Raw genomic sequence first — 21,967 nt, forward strand, 5'->3', positions numbered from 1 at the left:
GCCATTTTTTCACTTTAAAACAGTTATCTCAAGATAAGTGTTTTTATAGTTATGCCATTATATCACATGTGGCAAAGGCTACAACAAAATTCTTGGCCAATTTAGAGCATACATGTATCTTAACTAGTTAATGTAGCCAATGAGCACATTTTTGCTATAAACTCTCATATGATGAAAATTATCAAATAAAGAGCAGGAAAAAAAAGATATCTAATAATTAAGCAATTAAGTATTGCTCGTTAACAACTATTGTTAACAAAAAATGACAAAAGGGGTTAAGTAGAGGTATAGTGTCATTGTGGCGAAATCATGGCAGGTATACTGCCTACCCAATTACCCTAAGTGGCTGTCTCAACTAAATGTTGCCAAGGATTAAAATAACAGAAGGCATTATGTGAATGGTGCCCAGTGTATATTTGTAGGTGTTGCTTATGCTAGTCATCAGCATCTTTTTCATTTTGAGCAAATAATTATTTCAGTAAGCTTAATTAGTTACCTTTTAAATAACTTGCCTAATCGATAAGGTGTCAATATAAAGGTTGCAAGGGTGTTGCGAATAATTGCATTTAAAATAACCCAGGCCCCCTGTATGGTTCTTTTTTCTGCCGAAAAAAAACAAAGCCCATGAAATTATAAAAATAATGTGACAGTGCACTTGCACACCAATGATAGCAGTGATCTTCATTGTAAACAACATTGTGCCGTACACTGTGCCTCTAAAGCACATTCAAAGCCACAGCTTAGCGATTGGTAAGGACTGAAGATGCATTCCTAAAGCTACTTGATGTCAGGGAGGGAGAGCATCTGCTAGTTCACAGCACGATAAACTAGGCCCATGTTTGATGAGGTTTACACTTCATAGTGCTGCAAACCCTGGTGCTTGAATGCATTGTCAATAAGTTTTTCTTTTTGTGGGCTTTCTTTTTTCATAACACAGGTTGTAAATTACCTTGAAGGCTGTTATTGGTCACCATCTTGACATCCTCCACAAATCCTCTACTGACACTGTATCAGTTAAGTACATTAAAAGTTAGCCAAATAAATTTAAATTGAGAATCATTTGTTCACAACTCTCAGGTGAATGCCATTCACTTAAGAGTTGAATTATTTGTTCACATCAACTTAGGTGAATGCCATTCACGTAAAGCATTATTTTTTAATTTTTGGTGACATTTAGTTGGGACAGCTGGTTCAGGCTGGTGTTAAGTGTGCATTGTGCAGGGTGGGAAGGAGGGACTCAAGATTTTTCTTTATCACCATCATGTGACATATCTTGATGCACGATAGTGCATGCATGATTATGCTTTTTAAGTTGGGCATGCAGCCTGCAGTTTTTTATTTCCATGAGACATGCTAGTGCTGCCTATGCAGGATTATCCAGGACCTTGGTTTGCCCCTGAAGCGCTTCAGCAAAGTTGACTGCCTCTCAGGTGGCATGAAGCGTAAGCTATCAGTGGCTATAGCCTTTGTTGGGGGCTCTCGTGTGGTAATCCTGGATGAGCCAACAGCAGGTGTGGACCCTTACTCTCGCCGTGCCATATGGGACCTCATTCTCAAGTACAAAAAAGGTGGGTGATCTTCCCTTTATACTTTGAATGTGCACTTGAGTGGTGCAATATTCCAGTAGACCGCTGCTGGGCTTGGTTGCCACAATGTGTGTTCCCTGGCAAACCCACAGTCTTCTCTACCATTTGGTTTCTGCACTGACTTTTGAAAGACAGCGAGCGAAGTCAGGTGCTGCCCTGTGTGATAATCAAAACTTGCTTAGTATCTGGCCTTCAGCTTCACAATGTTCTCATGCAGATACACAAGTACAGAAAAGGAATGTAGATTGCAACGCTTCAGCTTTTTAGGTTCTTGTTTGTTTTATGTCACTTTTGAAACTTTTGTTTTTCTCTCCATATTATCCAATTTGAAAAGCCTTGAAATTATCACTCTCATTATTGCCCCATGGATAGCAGTTATGAATGACACAAAAGGGGATGCATTACATGTGTAGTGATGATTCACTGAAGTTGTCTTAGAACATTAAATTTTTGTACTTCTATATTGTTACAAGAGGCTTATTGAACTATATTTGTATGAAAGCCTCACATGAGTGCTATACTAAAATTTTGTGCAAAATTAAGTTCTTTGGACTATGTTCTGTTTTCCTGTTGAAGTGAATTAGCTGAGAGATTTTTCATATTTTTACTGTCACTTTATTTTCTTAAAGGGAAGCTGAAGAGTCTGTCGAATTCAATAAGACGCTCATATGCGGATGCGGGAAACTTATAAACCATGCAGGTAAAATTTTGGAGGGGATTTTTCACTTAGGAGCGACGCAATCGTCGGTTAAATTTGCGCTGTAGCTCCGCCCCCCGTCGAGCGCCGCGCGCTGCTGCTGACGCTGACGATGCGAGCGGAGGCCGGAAACCGCGGCGTAGTGACATCAGCACTGGTGTTCTGTTCCTTCGCAGTCTCCGCGACCGTGCCTGACCGGGCTTATTTCTGCGTGCGTGCCGTCCTAATCTGCTTCGCTCGACCCTACATTCCTTTGTTTGTGTGTATATAGGAGTGGTAGTTGATGTGCGCAGCATCAATTGAACTTGTAGGCCGATCATGCCGGCGTTCTGTGCAGCCTACGCTTGCACGAACACCAGCGGCCGCGACGATGTTCCGATGTTCCATTAGTTCCTGCAAGACAAGAAGCTTTCAGCTAAGTGGGAGGCTGCTGTGAAGCGAAACAACTTCAAGCGCTCAAGAACAACAGTGTTGTGCTCTAACCACTTCCGTGACGATTACTACCGGAGTTTATCAATAATGCGTGCTTTGGGTTCTTCGTGTTAGCACGCTGAACGGAAGGTGCAGGTTTATCTCCCCGCGAATTTTCTATTCGCCCGTGTGTTGTGAAACAGCCTGCATGCAGCTACCATAATGCAGTGCAAGCGTAAAGTTTGCATGTGTTGGAAAGCCTGCGCTCCCCCTTCTCTCGCACAGATAGAGAAACCGACCATCTCACGTAGCCGACGGAATTGGGCCGGTTACGAGTAGCGTGCGGATGGCGTGCTGATGAAGGTTCTATACTACACGTGCTACAACAGCCGGTAAACTTTTCCCGCGTTTGAACCGTCTGTGTAGATTGCCGACAGCTTTGGGGCAGCGCACAAATGCCAAAGATCGCATCACCGCTTACGTTCTACGAGGAGGCATGCAGGAACATAACACTACAGTTGTTTGCCCGGAAACGTACTCACTGTAATGCTGAATGCAGCTGAGCAAAAAACATAATTCGCCAAAGAACATTTCCAACCCGAGGAGATGCTAACACTTCGTCTTTGTCCGCTTGGAAAGCAGTGCTTGCAGCAGCATTTTTTGCTTCTTGGAGAGGCCGGCTCTTCGCAGTCGCCTCGTACATGTAGGCAGTAAAGTATAAACCCCTTACAAGGGATCTTGCACGTGACAGCGACAGCGCGACAAGCGAGGCGATGGCTGTCGCGTTCACTCGTCGCCTGCAAGCCGAACTCCACGCCAGTGACGGCTTTGAGCGACGACTTCCCGGTATGAGGGCAGCAATATACGTGCCGAAACTAGCGTGACGCATGCTTTATCAATTTAAGTTGATGTATTTTACTGAAAAAGGAGCATAAAATATTTCTGAAGGTCTTGCACTAGGTTCTTATTCTTGCACGTGTAAAATTCTATAGTTTGCTCGTTCCGTGTGACAAACAGTAGTATTTGAGTTATGTACATCCAGTTCCGGCTTCGCACTATTGGCTAGTCGCTCATAGCACTTCCGGGCGACGAGTGACGAGTTCTAGATTTCTAGAAACGAGCGATCGAGCGACAACACCGAGCGATCTGTTCAAGCGACGGCCCGTTCTGTCGCTCGAAGCCGTCGCCCGTCACCGTCGCACGCAAAATCGCTCTCGTGGAGTTTGGACTTAACGCCGAACTCCTCAGAGAAACGCAAGTTCTCGAAATTTTCCATGACCGTCTCAGCAAAACAGCACCAAACTACCTTGCACTGTGCTTCGTGTGTAGCGGCAGCAGTCGGTCCGGACGAACACCATTGTTGACGTCACGAGGCGCCCGACCAATCACAGGTGGAATCGAGGCGCGCGAGCTGGGCGTGTCTCCTGCTGCACTTTTCGTCGAAATAAAATATGTTTGTGCTTTCTTTCGCTCAATTTCGATGCGATATTCGAATTCAGAGGGTTGAAAACCACGACGTACTGCTCTTCACTCATTTTTTCTGAAAAAGCTTTCAGCTTCCCATTAAAGGGGCCCTGAAGCACTTTTTATGCAAGTCAAGAAATGCGTTTGAAGTTAAACTAGAATATTTCAGTAATAGTTTGCAGCTAAAAGTACTTCAATGTGTGCAGCAGAAGCAGAGCTATTGGCTATCAAAGACTGCCTGTGGTCCCCTTTGTGGTGCTCTTGCTCTTCTTCAATTCCTTGCACTACGAAGGCTATGACAGAGCAGTGTTTTCCCACAATACTCTACTTACTAAACGTCACTGTGGTATGCAGTTGAAATTTGATTTTGTATGCTCACGTAGGCGCCACTATTTGGCTCCTACGACGCACCAAATGCCGTTGTCCTCAATGAGCTCATCACAGCACCCCGCAGTGGCTGCGGTGTTTACGCTACATAGCAGACTGCAACTACATGCAACTATAGTGGACACGTGCAGCGTCTGCTTTGTGCACGACAGGGCTTGAGTGCGAACCCAGCTCATGCGCTCCAGTCTGGCCATGCTACATGGTGCGAACCGACTTTGTCCTACACCAGCTTGACTGACGGACAGTAGCCACATCCAACTTGCACATTTTGAAGTGCTGTCAATAACTCACTACGAAGTTATGTCTGCCAAAGCATCTAGCTAAGAGCGGCTAGGAGTGAGTGCATGCTGGCAAGCGTACATGTGGTCTGACCTGAGGCTAGTTGAGTGCTCAAAATTAATGTAAATTAGCGAGACCCAATGGCTACAACAACGATAAGCAGGGTGGCCAAAGTTTAGTTCCTATGGAGGCGACCGTGACCGAACGTGACCAGACGATAGTTGGCTTCTTCTCGAAGTATGTAATTCTTATCGAAATTCAAAAGAAGACTTTCACTTACTTCAATCTGTATATTAAACTGCGTCAATAAATGTGCACAGTAGCAGTAGAAAGAAGCGCACTGATCCAAATAACTTTCTTTATTGATGTCAGCTATTGGCCAATAGCAGCCATGTATGGGAATCTGCTATATGATGAACTAAAGCAGCCGGGGAAGAGTGAGGAGAAGGCATCTGTTGAACATAGTGTTTGAGAAAAAGGTGACTTCGCACTCTGCTTGCAGGTTCCACACACTGCACACGACTGCAAGATTTGGCTGAAATGTTCACAGCACCGTATACTATTTGGGAAGTGTGTTTTTTTTTTGCCAAGCCATAGGGGTCGTTCAGGACTCCTTTAAGGACCCTAAATGTAAGGTGTTAATAATGGATATGAAAATCGACTTTATGGTGTGTTTGCTTTTCTTACTTATACTGCAATAAGCTGGTTAGTCATAGCCTCCTTATTGATAAAATTACCTCATGAAGCAAGAAAGGACAAAACCTGTTCTCAAGCTCATAACTGCTTACTGCAGTAAAATTGGAGATATCTGTGCAACATTGAGCAGCCATACATCGTAAGTAGTGAACAGCTACCATTACTTCTTTTGCCTCATTGCTGGTTTACAACTGCCTCATGCACCATGGTGGGATGAAAAAGAGGTGAATGCTATGCTGCTCTATCTCTTTACTTCCAAAAAAGAAAGCAGGACCTCATGCGCCATGGCTGGTCTACGTTTCTTTTTTTGTTTCTATTTTACTTCCTTGTTGCTGCCCATAGCTTCCACCATCTGCCAGTTGCATTGAAAGGTAGCATAGCCAGAAACCACCAGCTAGTAGATTGCTTTGACCTTAACTGTGCTTTGCTTTAATCTTGACAGTTGCACTGTGCCCTTGACTTGTAGTTTGGAATGTAAAGCTCTACTTTTTTATTTGCCTGTTACTTTTTTACCTGGCAGAGAGGACCATTTTGCTGTCCACTCACCACATGGATGAGGCAGATGTATTGGGGGACCGTATTGCTGTCATCTCTCATGGACAGTTGAGATGCTATGGGACATCTCTGTTCCTTAAAAACAACCTTGGCAAGGGATACCATCTCACTTTGGTAAAGCAGCCTCCTCGGCACATCTCTGGAGATCCCATTGCAGGTAAAGCCAACTGGGCAACGTTGTGGTGTGCTTAGTTTCAGTATTAAAACTTGCATGCCTTAAGCAGCTGAGAATTTTGTTAGCGACATATAACCTTATATCTTTGTTTCAACACTCTGTAGCAATATGTTGTATGTTTCTTTCTATTCTATATGTAGGTTTTTCTTACCAGTTCTTGTACCTGTTGCTTCTTTTTTTCATGACTAGCTTCTTGTATTTTTGAGAAAGTGGGGTACTTCTCTTTAATTCATAGTTACACAACATATTCAGCCAACCTTAATTGACATTTTAACCCATTCCACATCTTGAACGAGTTCAGCTTATTCAGTTAAATTTTGTGTTGGCTAAGTGTATCGGCTATATCTATGTACCATTTTTTTTTAATACTATACAGAATTTTTAAAGATCTCCTGTTACAGATAGCATAATTCAAGGCCTTGAGCTGGATTACTCAGAGGTGGACATTACAAGGAATCAAAATGCATATTCTACTAACAAAAGATAACTAATTAAGTTTTTAATTAATTACTTTGGGCACATATTGCAATTTAAAGATTGTAGGTGGTGACGTCGCTAGGCAATACCCTTGGAAAAAATTTTCAGGATGATACCAGTTTTGAGACATTCATTTCCAAAGCATGCAATGAAATACATGGGCATCCCATTTATTTTTTGCTTCAGTGCATAGAACAGTATTTCGTTTAAAAAAGAAGTAAGTGGAACAGCAGTGAATTTTTACCGCAAGTTTGATACCACGTCTCTTGATACCTGTGCCATCCTCGGAATTCGTTCGAAGTAGATGTGCCTTACAACCTCACCAGCTACAATTCGTTAATTGCAATATGTGCTGTATAGTGATTGGCTAAAAAACTTAGTATATTTTTTAATTTGTCAATTATGCACATAGATTTCTCGTGTAAGTAATTTGTGCCTTTACTAGAAATATGTCATCTACCACAAGCAATTTTTAAAAATTCTGTATAGTGCAAAAAAGCAACACTCCATATAACAAAGTGCAAGAGGATTTACTTTTAGTATTTACTATTGCTCATTCAGTCTCAATTCTCAGCTGCTTTGTGGGATTTCAAATTCTGTCTGTTGTAAATATTGGTCTCCAATCTAGGCCGTGAAAGTGGTTGGACAGCAAAGCTGTAAACAACAACTAGAATGATTACCCATTGCGATGTAACTTGAAATTATTCACATGGCAACATTCACAAGCACTTTACCTAATTATTAGCCTAAGGTGTTTCAATAACCTGCTACTTGGCTTGCGCCACGACTTCGTGCACCTACAAAGAGTGGACCAGAGAGAAGAGAAATGCACTTAGCCACACTTTCGCCGCGCCTTGTATACATGCTGCTCTTCACAAGTCCTGACTATATGTGGCTTTCCCGTACCACTCTCACAACACAAATCAGTTGCTAGGCGGGCTCTTCTTTTACATACGAAAGTGTAGTTATGTCGCTCCCTGCTTCGTATGTTACAGTAGCCGTTTCCCGGCAACTGCAGCTTATGCAACCATAATCCTTACCGGGAAACGCTTGCGATAAACCCAATGCGCAAAGGCGAGCTTTCTGGCTCTTTTATTTTATTTCCCCTGCACGGCCAGTGCTGCTGCTGCTGCGGATGTGCAGAGGCGAGTGCCATCTGCCAGCGCTGCAAGTAGCCCAGCAGCGCACGCTGCGCGTGCCTCCCACTGATCAGTTGAGCTTTTGTCTACGGACACATCAGACCCATTGGGAGGCAGAGCTATACAGCTTCGCTGTAAAATAGGAATGTGGAAAGGGGTGTATGCAGATCTAGCTCCTCCTGTGGTGTTGCAAATTACTGCTTCGTATAAGTCTTGTATTGCATAGTGATACCGCCGAACTCACTTTGTTTTCTGTGTGAATAGCTTATTGCCTTTGAAAAGCATTTGGGTTACGAATCTTTGTGCATTAGGTATTTGCCATCCCCACTAGCTAATAAATGCTTCATATCCACTCTGCATAAAACTTTCTTCTCTTTGATGAAATGAAAATAAACTGAATATATTGATATTTATTTTCTCAGAGTACTGTCCAGGCATGTCCACCATTCATTTTTCTGTTGTTTAGGACTTCGTTTTTTGTCTTATGTGTAACCGTGTTGTGTAAATTTGCATTTCAGAGTGCTGTGAGAAGGATGTTACAATGTTCATCCGACAACATGTCGAAACAGCTGTGCTCGTGTCTGAAACACAGCACGAGCTGCATTATATATTGCCACTTCTTGAGTTGCGGAAGGGAAGTTTTGAAAAGCTCTTCTTTGCACTGGAGACCAGCTTGACAGACCTGGGTGTGTCCAGCTATGGCATCAAGAACACAACTCTCGAAGAAGTCTTTCTCAAAGTGGCTGAGGAAGCTAGTCGTTCTGAATCTGAAAGTGAGTTCAGTTCATATATCTGCGCTCTAATATTCATGGAATATTAGTGCATCAGTGAGGCAAAGCAAATTTTTTAAGCTGAGCCAGTTTCTATTTTATGCTTGTGTTGACCCATTATCTTTGCCTAGCCATACTTTAAACATATGTATGTAAGCTGGTCAGATGTCACTTTTATAGCTGAAGGGGGTGTTGTAACATGGCAGAGAGAAAAGATAGACATGTAATGTGGTCTGCAATTTCTGTGATGTTTATAACTTGTGGTGAAATACTGAGCAAGCACCGACCTAATGTTATAAATCAGGGGTCTCAAACTTGAGTCAGGTAGTGACCCATTTCTACTCGCATAATGATAGCACTTTTTTGTGAAAAAAATTGCAGCAAATTAAGGAGTACGATCATTACGTGGGTTAAATTTCCCGCAAAAAGAAAACATTGTTTTTCATCCCGCATTTGCTGTGGGATGACAACAGGTCAGCAAACAGGCGGCTGCCACTGTAACAGTGCAGGACGCCAAAACAAAAATGGTGGCCGGCGCAGCAAGCCGAATGCGCCGAACGCGCCGAACGAGATTTTTTTTTCTTTTAGTGAGTACATTACGCGCATTGAAACAGTTTCTTTCGTATCAGTAATTAATAATATCGGCAAGTCTGTGGCAATAACGTAGCCATGTCCACTTAGATGGGCGTGCTTAGCTGCCAGTGACATAGAAACACATGGCGGGTATGCTGCGGAAACTGCGGCATTTTTCTTCACTACTAGTATCCTAATACAGCACGTTTTCGCTAAGGGTGGACGAATATCTTAGCTGTGTTACAAGCGTCGGCGTATGAATAGGATACACTTCTAACGTATCAGTGTAAACGTGGCTACTATCATTGCCACTCACAATTTGTTGCGTGCCCACGAGTGCAGACGAGAAGAATCAAAAGGCGCCTTTTTGGTTGTTGTTGTTGACCACAACCATTATAAAGCCTACAAATAATAACACCAAGGCAAGTTTGGTTGTAGCTTTTTTTTTTTTTTTTCATGGAAATGTGGAAAATGATGAAAGGAATAAAATGGGGCATCCGCTTAAGAATGTTTGGTGCATGCAGACTGCTTGGTATGTCTTGAAGAGTCGTTTGCATAGCAATTCGACAATGGTAAGCGCGATCATCATTAGCTAGACTTGGCACACGACATATCGCTGCGGCAAGTTTGGGGTGCGATCATTATACGGGAAAGAAAAAAAATCTAATTTTGACAACAAAATTCAAGGGTGTGATCATTACGCGAGTGCGATCATTATGCAAGTAAATACAGTACATGTGCATTGTTCTAGGACCGTCTGCATCAATGTAAAAATTTTGTACGCATTTCGGGCATTCTTACTGAATCCTGTAAGGCCATGCACGAGCTTCCACAATGATCAATAATTGATCCGTTACATTTCAATTTTTTCATGAATGATTTGCCATCTGTAATAAAAATAGCTGGACTATTACGATATCATACCTGTCAACTCTTCAGAATTTTTCATTAAGTTTACGAATTTCAGCTCATTCTACAATTTTACAGATGTTACGTCGTGTTATACATAAAATAAATATGTTTCGAGAGTTTTTAAAGGGAAGAAGCCTAGAGTGTAGGAAAGGTGAAACATGAAGCTGACACACTACACAAGTGTGTGTGTCACTTTCTTCGTGTCTCACCTTCACTACACTCTAGGTTGCAATGCCAACTAGCCTACCTATCTATGTTATTCCAAAGTTTCAAAGGTGTTGAAAGATTGGCAGGTGTGACATTGCAAAAAATGCATGCAAAAAGGAAATTGTGATGGTAATTATACTGCCTTCTTGTGGCAGCGTAAGACGACATACATTGGAAGTCTACTTAATCGGTTTGAGCAAGTTTATTCAGACAAATTTCTGCAGCAGCATCACCAAAGTTGCTGAAAAAGTCACTGTGATCTACAAACAATAAGTTGCTTCTCACCCTTTCCTGTGCCAAGTTTGCCACCGCTCCTGTGCTGTGTGTAAAGCTAAATCATCATTAATAAAGTGCATGTTTATGTCAGAAGGTGTGTGCTCAAGGCGAAGTTTTTTTAAATGTGTGCTACTCCCTCCCTTGTCCGCGGCATTTTTAAGAATTTTGATGTTCACAGGTTGGCAGGTATGGGATATGCAGATGATTTGAAGCTGTTCATACCTATTTCAGATCATAATGTCTATGTGCTTGTTCAAGAAGATATAGATGCAATTAGCATGCTTTTTGAGTAGTCTTACTTTAAATGCTTCAAGAAGTGTTGTTTTATCATTCACAAGGAAACAGTCTTCAGTGTATTCAGGTTACTGCCTTGAGGATACTACTTGAAAGGGGCCCTGAACCACCCCTCGGGCTTCGTGAAATAACGTAGCCATGGCTAGCATACACTGCTGTGAACATCTCAGCCAAGTTTTGCTGTCATACGCGGTGCGTGGAGCTCGCAAGCAGATCACAATGTCACCTTTCTCTCAAATGCTCTTTTTTCACCAGAAGGCCCTGTCCTCACTCTCTTCTAGATGCACTATTTTGTCATTCCCTAAATGGCTGCTATTGGCCAATAGCTGACATCAAGCTGCGGTCGGCTACATGGCATAGATACTGCAGCTGCCGTGGGGTGCCACCACAAGTCCACTGGCTAAGCGCACTGCGGCTCGCCGAGGACAACTGCATTTAGCTTATATTTAGCATGTCGTAGGCACCAAAGGCAGAAGTCTTGGCATCGACGTTAACATCCCAAATGAAATTTGAATTGCGCGCCATGGTAACATTTAAAAGGCAGAGCATTGTAGGCACGCCCTGCTGCGCTGTAGACTTCAAAGTGTAAGGCATTGAAGAAGGTACGGGAGCACAGCGGAGGCAATGTTTGATTACCAATAACTCCGCTTCTGCTGAACGCATTGAAGTACCTTCTGCGGCAAAGTATTTCTGAAATAGCTTATTTTCACTTCAAATGCCTTTCTTCACTTGGATAAAAAGTAGTTCAGGGCCCCTTTAAATTAAGTGACGAGTGCTTGAAATCTTGGCATGTATGGATGGTCAACATAGGTTTCATGAGCTCGTTAATTCCATTGTAAAATCCTTAATATTTGTGTACAGTTTTATGGTTCAAATCACTTGGTGCTTCAGAGATTGTATTGAGTCTATAAGACTGTATTGCTTGCTTGCACAAAGCAAATTGGAGTTTGCCTCTGTTGTGTGGAACAATCTGAAAAAAGAATAGCAAGAAATAATATAAAATGTCCAGCGGCGTTTTATTTGAATATGCTATGATAGATATCTTGCAGAAAACATTACTATGAATACAACAGATTGTAAAACAAGTGCAAAGTTGAGGACATGAAATCCAGGAGATTAAAACACTATCTTTTGTTTTTTCATAAGTGCTTACTTGGTCATATTGATTGTGCTCAAATTGTTGAGTCAATTTCTTTTAATGTTTCTGTAAGGCCACTGTGGAGCCATAACTTATTCAATCTAAGCAGGGTGTGTCCGGCTGACCCTGTAATTTGTAGAGAAAATTTCATTGATATTAGCTGACGGTCTGAAACTTTGTAGTAATAATACACCAAATGAAATCTACATATTTGTTTTCCCTATGACTGTATGTATTTCGACTTTCTCTTACTCTATAGTTATGTATTTATATTTGTTGGACATTCTTACATAATTACTTCTATCTTAAATTTATCTGGGCATCTTCCTGTTCAGTAGTTACGTATTTATATTTTATGCACATATTTGATATATCAGTCTCCTTTAAAGGGGCCATGACATGGTCGTCCTACAGTTATATTAAGCACGAAATGCTTTTAGCTCCCGTTGTTGGCGACCTTCAAGTGACTGTGAGCCAAAAGCCATAGCTCTTATTTGGGCACTCAAACGAGGACATCCGGGCAAGTTGCGAGAACAAAACGAGGTCATCCAGGCAACCAGTGAAAAAACTTATGAAAATGTGGTCTCTGGCCCCCAACACATTGTAGAGGACCGCATTACATACGCTAGGTACTGCCTAAGCAAGTTACAATAAATATTGCCTTTGAGTTCTTCCTAATGTTTGTTCACAATATCACTCAAGCTGTAACTTCTAATACGCTGAAGTTTTACTTATTTGTCATTTCCAATAACAACACTCAAGAGGTAGATATAGGGCACCATACACCTGCGGTCTGTTAGTTCCGTGGCACGGGTTTTGCGTCGCCTCGAGAGATGGCGCCACACTGCATGGCACCTCCTTCAGGTGCTTTTCCTCTAGCTCGGCAGTGTGCTCTGTCTCCCTCGCATCTTTTGCTGCCTGTCGTGCCACCTTCAGCCTGTTTTCTTCTAGCTGGGCATAGTGTGGCATGGTGCGGTGTGGTGTAGTGGGGTGTGCCGTTGCGAACATGCACTACACCCCTTTTAAGAATGTGGCTAGTACCATCTCCAACCAATCTGCTTTGCCGGTTGCCATTTCATGCTTGCATCTACTCTCGTTTACAGGAGAGCCAGCAATATTTTTGTAACTGAGAGTGGAGGGCCTGATATGGTCACAGACGCAAAAAAAAAAAAAGAAAGAGGGGGCGCTCAGTTTATATTGTTACGTAGGAAGACGCAGACAAAAAGCTATATACGAGTATATTTACAGAGGCAATGGCCCGCGCTAGCCTCTAATCGTTGTCGTCGTCTTCACACTGCTCGCCTTTTCCTGATTGCAAATACTGTTCCATAGCACTACCCCCGGCGGCAAAAGTGCCGTCCCAGAGCGACTAAAGGCCGGACTTGGAAGCAGTGTAGTAGGCCTTGAGCCTATTGACGTGTACGACATCACTAGATGCCAGAGTAGAGGACGAGGTTGAACTCACAGGAGCGATTTCGCACGCCGCAGGCGTCACCTGGTGCAGCATGTGGTAGAGCCCTGTGTATCGCGAAAGGAGCTTCTCTGAAAGTCCGACATGAGAGAGGGCGACCACAGGAGCACGAGTGCACCAGGCGAAAACTGTATGTGACGGTGGCGGGCGTTGTACTGACACTGCTGAGTGGTTTGCGAGACCGTCAGTCGAGCACGGGCAAGCTGGCGTGCATGGTCGGCGAGGGCGATGGCGTCACGCGCATACTCGCTTGTTGAGATCGCAGCAGGAGGAAGTGCCATGTCTAGGAGCGAGGTAGGTTCGCGACCGTACAGTAGATAAAATGGACAAAATCCAGCGGTGTCGTGCCGGGAAGAATTGTACGCAAATGTGACGTAAAGAAGGGCAATGTCCCAGTCGTGGTGATCCTTGGAAGCGTACTTGGACAGCATATCGGTAAGAGTACGGTTTAACCGCTCTGTCAGGCCATTGGTTTGAGGATGGTATGAGGTAGTCAGCTTGTGTTGAATGGAGCAGGAACGCACAATGTCGGCGATAACTCTCGAGAGGAAGTTATGACCACGGTCAGTAAGCAGCTATTGCGGGGCGCCATGAAGCAAGATAATGTCATGCAAGAGAAAGTCCTCGATGTCAGTGGCGCAACTGGTAGGGAGAGCCCGCGTGATAGCGTATCGGGTGGCGTAATCAGTTGTGACAGCTACCCATTTGTTCCCAGAGGATGACGTGGGAAAGGGACTGAGGAGGTCTAATCCTACAAGGTGTCCATGTGGGCAAACCAAAATGGATTTAAAATCAACCCCCACAAAAGTTATTGTGTTCTCTTCACAAGAAAGAGAGGCCTGGTACCAGATCCTTGTGCAGAACTGGGCGGACAACAAATACCTCTGAACAATGAACACAAATTTCTAGGTCTTATACTTGACTCGAGGCTTACTTTCATCTCACATTTAAAATGTCTTAAAGCAAAATGTCTAAAAACTATGAATTTACTCAAATCCTATCCCACACAACATGGGGTAGCGACAGGAAATGTTTACTGAATCTTTACAGGAGCCTAGTTCGATCACGATTAGATTATGGTGCCGTAGTATATCACTCTGCCGCACCGAGCGCGCTAAAGATGGTACACACCGTTTATCATCTGGGTATCCGCCTGGCCACTGGCGCATTTAGAACAAGCCCTGTCGAAAGTCTATTTGTAGAGTCAGATGAGTGGTCACTCCATCTTCAGAGAACATACATCAGCTTCACATATTTTGTCAAAGTGCGCTGTAATAAGGAACATCCGTGTTTCACAGTTGTAAACGACTTGACCTGCGAAACACTTTTTCGCAATAGACCCTCCATGAGACTTCCTTTGTCACTCCGTGCAAGAGAACTTAGCTAAGAAATGGATGTCCCAGTTCTCGAACATCGCCTAATGCCTCCAGCTAAGCCATTACCGCCCTTGGAGTGGCAGGTGATAGACTGTGACGTGTCCTTTGTAGAGGTCACAAAGCATGCACCTGACCTCGAAATCGCTATGCATTTCCGTGAACTTCAATCGAAGTACTCATGCTCAGAATTTTACACAGATGCTTCAAAATCACATGCTGGTGTATCTTATGCTGCTGTTGGTCCCTCTTTTTCCAAATCTGACGTATTGAACCCGCTAACAAGTATCTTCACTGCAGAAGCCTATGCAGTACTGTCTGCAGTAAAAAATATAAATAAATTAAAACTCGACAGAGCAATAGTATTTAGACTCGTTAAGTCTTGTAAAAGCGTTTATTTCTTTACAAAAGCATACAAATCCTGTTTTCACTGAACTTTACTCACTCTTATGCAATATTTATCTATCACATAGACATGTAGTAATATGCTGGGTACCTGGCCATAGACGCATTGAGGGTAATGTACCAGCTGACAAAGTGGCCACATCACTCACATCACTAACCTATTTTCCTACGGCTGCTGTCCCTGTCACAGATCTGAAGCCTTTCTTAAGAAAGAAACTGCGACAACACTGGCAACGCATGTGGAACGCAAAAACAAAATATAAACTGCATGTGATAAAGCCACAGTTAGGTTTTTGGCCCTCCCCAACAAAATCTCGGCGAACAGATGTCCTATTCTGTCGCCTCAGAATAGGGCACACATTTGGTACCCACAATTTTCTGCTTACTGGAAATGAATCGCCAACCTGTGGTCGATGTGGTGAGAGGCTGACAGTCTTCCATGTCCTTTTGGAGTGTTGGAAAGCCGAATCTGAAAGAAAGAAAGATTTTCCTCTTGCATATCATTATTGCGTCCCTCTTCACCCAGGTATGTTTCTTGGTAAAGAACCGTTTTTTAACACCAAAGTAGTCCTCAGTTTTTTAAATGATGTTGTCCTACATGTTATAAGCCCATTAAATTCATAGCGCATCCTCTTTCCAGAGGATGCCGCTGTAATAGTTGTTTTGTATAGCACATGCCTCTAGGTCCTTCTGTCTCAAGGGCCCTAACAAGGCCGTGTTGCTGTAGTGAATTTTAGAATCTTTTACATCTTTTATATGGTATCATTATTTCACAATGCACCTTAATGCTCATAGTACACGTCTTTTGTCTTTGCCATAATCTTATTACACATAGACTTTATGCACATTAGAGCGACCATATTTTAAGGCCCCTTTACAGCCACGTCACATCAACTTGATAGAAGTCATAACTCCACTGCAAACTCATCAACACTTGCTTGGCGCTCTTTGGCCATACCTGGCCCTTGCACCAATAAACACCAAACATTAAATTTCACAACCGCCCAAACTAGGACCAGACACTCACGCTCAGTGATGGAATAGTTGTGCTCCGCGGGGGAGAGGAGCCTGCTGGCGTAAGTGATAACACGGTCATGGCCACGCTGGCGTTCTGCCAGTACTGCACCAATTCTGTGACCGCTGGCATCAGTACGAACTTCGGTAGGCGCAGAAGGATCGAAATGGGCCAGAACGGGAGGCGTTGTAAGAACGTCGATTAGATGCGAGAATGCAGAGGCCTCGTTATCGCCCCACTGGAAAGGGGCGTCGTTTTTCAGAAGCTCGGTTAGTGGTCGTGCTATGGCGGCGAAATTTTTCACGAAACGGTGGAAGTACGAACAAAGGCTGATGAAGCTGCGCACATCCTTGACACACTTCGGAACAGGGAAGTGTGTAACAGCATGGATCTTGCCTGGGTCCGGTTGCACTCCGTTCGCGCCAACGAGATGTCCAAGGACTGTAATCTGGCGATGGCCGAATTGGCACTCGATGCGTTGAGTTGCAGACCGGCTCGACGAAAAACGTCCAGCACTGCTGAGAGGCGCTCGAGGTGGGTAGCAAACGTTGGGGAGAATACTATAACGTCATCTATGTAGCACAGGCACGTGGACCATTTGAAACCGTGAAGAAGGGAGTCCATCATGCGTTCAAAAGTGGCAGGAGCGTTACATAGAGCGAACAGCATCACTTTGAATTGATGAAGACCGTCGGGTGTTACAAAAGCAGTCTTCTCGCGGTCGAGATCATCCACGGCAATCTGCCAGTAGCCGGAGCGAAGGTCAATGAAGGAGAAATAGCGAGCACTGTGGAGGCAGTCAAGGGCGTCATCAATCCGAGGTAGGGGATACACATCCTTTTTGGTAACCCTGTTAAAGGGAAGCTGAAACACTTTTCGAAAAAAATGAGTTCTCTGCGGCATTCTACAGTTTTGAGTCCCCTGAACACGAATATCTCGTTCAAAAAGGGCGGAAACAAACGCAAGCGGCTGTTTTTTCAAGAAAACGCGCACCAGCGCCTCAGGGCATCGCGCGAACGCCGCTGTTGCCCGTGATTGGTCGGGGCCGCTGTGACGTCATTCGCGGCAGTCGCCGGTCGGCGCCGCCGTTTCAGAGCGTAGCACGGTAGCACGCTGTTCTGTTCTGGCTTCATAGCTGAGTTGTAAGCATTACGGAACGTTCTCGCGGTCTCGGACGGCTTGTTTTTTCGCCGTACATGTTCGAACCGACAGCCGATACGGAAAACGATGGCGGCAACGGCGGCAACGGCGATGTTGAGTGTGCCAACAGCGAGAGTGATGTGTGCACCTTCTCGCGCGTTGGAAATCTTAGCTGGTACGTACGTTTTTTTTTTCATGTAGCTGCACGTTCCAATGACGGGAGAAAAAATGCGCTAAAATGTCACCGGGAACTTGCTGCTGGAAGAATGCCGATGCACTAACTTCTCATTAGATTGTAAACACGGGTGCAATTCCGCGATGACAAGCACCTTGCCGCTGCTTGTCTAAAGTAGTCCCGTGGTTTTTTGAGTGTTGATACACGATCGCGAACATAAGTGCCGCGTTTCAAAGCGCGCACATGCAGTGCTGCGGGGTACAGTCATGGAAGTTGCTTATCATACAAATCCAGAGATGGCCAGAGGTATTAAATGTGCAATATTCATACTATGGTTCGACGACTTTGCGATTGTGGCTCGATCAAGAATCGGTATGCGTGCTCCATGCTAGTGTTGACATAAAGATATTAGGCAGTTTTCGCACCGCCGTGTGGTAAACACGATAACTGCAACCGTACGTCGCATGTCACTAGGCAAGCCTATACTCCATTTCATACCTCAGGTGCAACGCTGTGGAAGCTACGCACGAAGTCCGGTCACCAAAATTTATTACTGCGCGCGTTTCCGTCTATGCTTCGCAGCGTGCCAGCGGCGTTTGCTCGCGCGAGCATGCACGTGAAGCTGCCGCGACGGGCTGCAATTAAAAAATATCGAAAAGAAAATTGATTTAAAAGAACGTGTTAGCAGCCGTATAAGTACACGGTTTCTTTATTCCCATGGGTAATTTTTTTTTTCATTCAGAACTGAGCTTATATATGGAAAATTTTCTCAAAAATCGGCTCAAGAAACACCGAACGTTTTCTAAGTGCGAACGCAGCCACTGCAAGAAGTATCTCAAGCGGAACAACGGAACAACGCCGGGCTTCAGTCGCGCCGATTTAACTGGAATACCGATTGCCCGCATCGTTGTCAAGCTCCGGTGATAGCCACTGTCGCGGAAATGGTCCGAGCACAGCACAGTTGATTTCGTCGGCACGAACTTATCTCTCCTCACCGCACGCACCCATTGCGCTGCAAGCTTCTTGTCCTTCGCCCGCCTGTGTTCGCGCAGCCGAATGCTGCACAGAAGGAGGGCATGTTGGGCGCCCTTGGCTGTAGGTACTCACGAAGCACAGAAGGAAAGAACCAGTTTACGAAAATCGCAAAAGAAAACAAACGTGAGCGGCGGCGGCGGCAGATCTCTCGTAGCGTCGTTCAGTAAAGCGCAGGACGGAAAGAGGCATGCCAGCACATGCCAGCACGCCGGTCCGGCAGCTCGGTCCCCGCGAATGACGTCACTCTCGCCGGTTCTCTCCTCTGGCAACCACCTCACCCGGCGCTCCGGGAAGCGATGGGGGCGTGTCCGCGGGGGTGATTTAGAAAGCGATTTCCGCCCCTTATATTAACAAAACGAAGAGAAAATTTCGGAACCGTAAATTATTAGGTCTGTTCTTCCCAATCCCAGCAATTCATGGAAATCGAAAACCGTTTCAGCTTCCCTTTAAGGTGCCGATAATCCACGCAAAAGCGCCATGAGCCATTCTTCTCTTTTACCAGTACAACAGGTGACGCCCATGGACTACATGACGGTTCAATAATGTTCTTGGCAAGCATTTTGCGAACTTCGGTGTGAATAACTCGACGCTCAGCCGGTGACACTCGATACGGGCAGTGATGAATAAGAGGGGCATCGCCGGTATTAATGCGATGTTTAACAGCTGTAGTTTGGGCCAAAGGACAATCGTTAAAGTAAAAGATATAGTGGTAGGAAAACAGAACGCGGTAAAGCTCACAAGCGTGCTCAGACGGCATGTCAGGCACAATCATTTTCTGTAAGTCGGCGATGGTACAAGTTGCCGACTGTGATGGTAGAGGAGGATCGGCTGAATTGTCGTCTACTGCAGTAGATGGTACTGAGTGATCCTCGAATGAGCAAAGCTGGGCCAGAGACATCCCGCGTGGCATGGCAGTACTTGTGTCATCAAGCCAAAATTGACCACTGACAGGCAGACGCAATTCGCCGTAATAGATAAAACTGTATGAGGTACTGTAATCCCGTGTGTAAGGAGGATGTCTTGCATAGGAGCCGCGATGTAGTGACCGTCGGGGACGGGTGGGGAGGACACTAAGTCAATGTAAGTCAGTGCCTAAGGTGGCAAGCGAACGAAGTCGACGGAACTAAGGCGACTGGGGTGTGGTTCAGCGGGATCCAGAACAGGCAGGTCAAGGCGGAGAGTACTGGCGGAACAATCGATGAGAGCATAATGTGTGGAGAGGAAGTCGAAGCCGAGGATGATGCCGTGGGGACAGTGGGCGATGACTGTGAATAGCACGATAGTGGAGCGACCGGCAAAGGAGACACGGGCGGCACACATACGAATTACGGGGGCTGTTCCGCCATCGGCGACACTGACAACAGGCATCGTGGCGGGCATGATTATTTTCTTCAGCTGGTTACGAAGGTCAGCGCACATTACCGACAAATGCGCCCCAGGGTCGATAAGAGCAGACACAGAAACACCGTCGACTTGCGCGTCAAGAAGGTTCAGATGAGTGGCCAACGTCAGTAGAGGATTTGGCGGCGTAGGGAGCAATGCAGTGTCACCTCGAGGCGCTGCATCGTCTAGTTTTCCGGATGGGAGCGGCGTCCGAAGGAAGTCGGCGAATAGGAGCGACGGGGCTGGGGAGAGTGAGATTGTCGTCTTGGGGTGAAGGCGAACGAGAATAGGGGCGGTTCGACGCAGGAGAATTAGTGGCGGCATTATCGGAGCAAGCGGTATAGGGACGAGAAGGGCGACCTGGGGGGTGAGAGTAGGCACTAAAAGTAGACCGGGTCGAGGAACTCCAGCGACTGCGACAGTGCCGAGAAATGTGTGAAAACAAATGTGCTTGTTGTCAGCAGTGCGCCATTCAGATGGGTTGCGGAAACGTGGTGGGTAAGAAGATGCGGGATTGGGCAGAATTGAAGAAGCCGGGTGGGTATCAGGGCGATGGGCCAAGCAGATGGTGTGAAGACCCATGTTTTCAAACTCCTGGTGGACAACTGCCTGGATCAGAGAAACCGTGACTCCAAGTGCGTTGGTGGGGCCGTGAGTCGAAGGCAGCCGGATAAGTGGCCTCGATTTCACGCCGGGCGATCCTGGTAACATCGCCAGTGTTGTTGGGACGAGGAGCGTCGGCACAGGAAGATGTTGCTGGGGTGTCGGGCAGACGGACAAACCGCTGGTCAATACATCGGCTTTTAGCGAGTTCCATGCGGGGGCACTCTTTTGCATCCAACTGCATCCACCGTCGCCACGTTGTTGAAAACGAGCAAGTTGACGGTATCATCGGCACTGCCTTTGAGGATGTGGGAAACCTTGTCTGACTCAGTCATGTGTGTGTCAAGTTTGCGGCACAGAACAAAGACGTCCTGAATGTACGTGATAGAGGGCTCTGTTGATGTCTGCACACGGCCGGAAAGCGCCTTCTGCGCGGCAAGTTGGTGACCGTAGGGGTTGCCAAACAAGTCTCGGAGCTTTTGCTTAAGCGAATCCCAACTGGTGAGCTCATCTTCGTGCGTCCGAAACCAAACTCGAGGTGTGCCACCGAGGTAAAATACTATGTTGGCGAGCATGATAGTAGGGTCCCACCGGTTATTGCGGCTGACATGTTCGTACAGACTGATCTAGTCCTCGACATCTTTCCCATCTCTGCCCAAGAACACACCAGGATCACAGGGAGCGGGGAGAGTGATGTAAGTCGTCGAAGTGGCAGCAGGTGTCGGAGCTGGCGGAGTCGAGTTGTCGCTGGCAGCCATGAAGGAAGGCTCGACGTACTGTCCACTGCGAAGCTCCGTGACGTGGTACAGGGAACGTCCACCTCCACCAGATATGTTACGTAGGAAAACGCAGACGAAAAGCTATATACAAGCATATTTACAGGGAAATACGCCGCACTTGGCCAAGAGGCAACAGCCCGCGCTAGCCTCTAATCGTCGTCGTCGTCTTCACACTGCTCGCCTCTTCGTGATCGCAAATACTGTTCCGTAGCAATATTATAAGCCAAAATTTCAATTAGAAATCGCTGCTTCTAAACTCCCACCAATAGCAACTGCCATTTTGGCAAGGCTGTGTGATGTCTGGAACTGAGGGGCCACCTTTGCAAGTTCAAGACCACATTGTATGTTTTTGTCCGCACGCTCTAGCAGCCAAAGCTTCGTGACGTGGTACAGGGAACGTCCACCTCCACCAGATATGTTACGTAGGAAGACGCAGACGAAAAGCTATATACAAGCATATTTACAGGGAAATACACCGCACTTGGCCAAGAGGCAACAGCCCGCGCTAGCCTCTAATCGTCGTCGTCGTCTTCACACTGCTCGCCTCTTCGT

At 45.5% G+C, this 21,967-nt stretch overlaps 1 protein-coding gene across 1 annotated transcript in view; it reads left to right on the top strand.

The window, feature by feature from the left end:
- LOC126547921 (ATP-binding cassette sub-family A member 2-like) overlaps positions 1-21,967 on the top strand; it is a 292,596-nt gene that overhangs the window by 140,254 nt on the left and 130,375 nt on the right. Inside the window, exons 26-28 of the mRNA XM_050195975.3 lie at positions 1,372-1,568; positions 6,041-6,232; positions 8,385-8,639. Coding sequence (XP_050051932.1) covers positions 1,372-1,568; positions 6,041-6,232; positions 8,385-8,639 — 644 coding nt within the window. The remainder of the gene's footprint in view (positions 1-1,371; positions 1,569-6,040; positions 6,233-8,384; positions 8,640-21,967) is intronic.

Source organism: Dermacentor andersoni, chromosome 1 (assembly GCF_023375885.2).
Source record: "Dermacentor andersoni chromosome 1, qqDerAnde1_hic_scaffold, whole genome shotgun sequence".
NCBI classification, from domain to species: Eukaryota; Metazoa; Arthropoda; class Arachnida; order Ixodida; family Ixodidae; genus Dermacentor; species Dermacentor andersoni.